The sequence below is a fragment of the Callorhinchus milii genome, unplaced genomic scaffold (assembly GCF_018977255.1).
Source record: "Callorhinchus milii isolate IMCB2004 unplaced genomic scaffold, IMCB_Cmil_1.0 Scaffold137, whole genome shotgun sequence".
Lineage (NCBI taxonomy): Eukaryota > Metazoa > Chordata > Chondrichthyes > Chimaeriformes > Callorhinchidae > Callorhinchus > Callorhinchus milii.
The window spans coordinates 26,402-28,620 of record NW_024704878.1 but is presented as its reverse complement, the minus strand read 5'-3'; the positions used below and the strand labels follow the sequence as shown (position 1 = coordinate 28,620).

The following is a 2,219-nucleotide window of genomic DNA, read 5'->3' as shown; positions in this document are numbered from 1 at the left end:
GTGTCAAGCGCCTTGGCTAAGTCTCTATATAAATGCTTTCAAGATAAGATGTTCAACAAATAAACCACAACACTGTTGGTGTACTTGTTCTTGGGTGCTTCGCGACCATTGTGCCATGGTATTTTACAATTGGTGGACACGCAATGATCTACAACAATGAACACAAATGCAGTTAACTGGGTATGACAATTCGCTCGTTGGTGGTTACAACCAGCATCATCAGGCAGAACATCAGATTTCTGTCAACTGGCCTATGATACTGGCAGTAACTACCATCAGCACGTCGTACCCAGCTGTTGAATGCGTGTCGAAGCAGCAATTAACTGGCACGTGTGTTAATCACGTGACCACATGACTAACTGGCTGTGCCGGGTGGTGGAGGGTTTACGACATGTAGTTTTAGTTACGCGATCTGACCCGAGGAGAAAAAAATCAACCAATAATGAGTGCTACTCTCTTTATTTTTCATTTATTTATAGCGCTTCACGTTCGAAGACGGCGATGGAACTCGACGACTCGTTCATAATGCTCGGAACATTCGAGGCTTCCGATGGCGTGCGGATGTTCGCGTTCAGCCTCACCCTGCTGCTGCTTGTCGTGACCGTGACGGCGAACCTGCTGGTGCTCGCGATCGTGGCGGCACGCACGCAGCTCCACGTGCCCATGTACGTGTTCATGTGCAACCTGTTAGTGGCCGACGTCGTGGGCGGCGCGGTGAGTTTCCCCCAGCAGCTGTACGTCTTTCTGACGGGCGACCTGCGGATCTCGCGCGCGTCCTGCATCGCGCAGATGTTTTGGATCAACGTGTTTGTCGATTTGGAGAGCCTCACGCTGGCCGCCATGTCCTTGGACCGCTACGTGGCCATTTGTCACCCGCTGCGCTACCACGCCGTCGTGACGGGCAGACGGGCATTGCTCGCCGTGGTGACGACTTGGTTCATCACGGTGGCCGTCCTCGTACCGCAAACCCTCCTCGTCTCTCGGTTGAACTGCGAGCCACCGATAGGGAGATACAGGGCAGTTTATGCGATTTTTCGGGATACATTCGCCTGTCCGTCAGCGACACGAAGGTTCAGGAAATATTCGGATCGAGCGCATTGTTTGTGTTCATCGCTTTGCCGCTGTGTGTTATCGCCTACACTTATTTTAGAATCATTCGTGCGTGCAAGCGGACAGGGCAGAGCGAGTTCAAGAGAAAGGCAGTGCACACGCTGCTCACCCACTTCCTGATGCTCGCGATGTTTTTCGTCGCGTGTTTCGTATCGACCATGGTGCCACGTCTGGTCAAGGACTATCAATACTCGCAGATCAAAAACCTGCGATGCGGTGTTCAGTTGGTTACCTTCATCATCCCCATCGCTAACGTCAGCATTTACTTCGTCAGGAACAAGAAGCTAAGGAGAGAGATGGTGAAATGCTTTAAGCAGATTAATCCCAGAGGAGTCGGTCGTTCGAGGTCGCACAAGGTGTGCAACATATCGCCCGGTAAACAATCTCCGCACGGGGAGATTGTTCCATAAAGCGAGGCGGTCCACAGCACCAACGCATACACAGCACAATCTCACACGGATAGCAGCTGTGGCTTTGCCGATGTTAAAATTAGATTATAGTAGACCCTTAACTGAGACGTATATAAGCTACATGGTATCCACAATAGTGTCCCATTACCCCCAGATTATACTATACTTAAGGATTAGTTAACTTTCATTGTCATCAGCCTTCGTCAATCCACTGCTGGATGATTGGTTTCCCAGGCCACCCTGCTACCTCTCGATATCTCTGCGATGTAATCATATAAATAGTGCCTGAACGCAATCTGAATCCATTGCTCCATCTCCCTTCGGTGGACATGCCCCTCGGAATCGTCCCATTCCGTGGATGCCGCTCCTTACCATTAACAATAATACTCAATTTGCAACGCGAACAATGCTCACTTGCCCAAAGGCGGCGACCATGAGGCGCGGAGATCAGCTATGAGATCCGCTCAGTAAAAAGTAAAAGATAAAAAAAATTGAGAGGGCGCTTAAATATAGATGAAGGGTTCCGACCATCGTGCATCATTATCTTGTCTAGGCATGACGGCGTCCTGCCCCCCCCCCTCCCTTGTTTAGTCTGCCTGTCCGTTCATTCTGTATGACTGTTACAGGCACGGGCAGGTATGCGTGAGATGCAGGTACCTTGGAGAGCGGCATCGTAGCAAGAGCTACGATGTCGAGGGG

General features: G+C 50.7%; 1 protein-coding gene across 1 annotated transcript; it reads left to right on the top strand.

Annotated features, from left to right (window-relative positions):
- Nucleotides 1-501: 501 nt before the first annotated feature.
- LOC121851794 (olfactory receptor 10A6-like) lies at nt 502-1,520 on the top strand. The gene is made up of 2 exons (XM_042345878.1): nt 502-962; nt 1,061-1,520. The coding sequence occupies exons 1-2, from the start codon at nt 502-504 to the stop codon at nt 1,518-1,520; spliced, it is 921 nt and encodes a 306-aa protein (XP_042201812.1).
- Nucleotides 1,521-2,219: the final 699 nt, after the last annotated feature.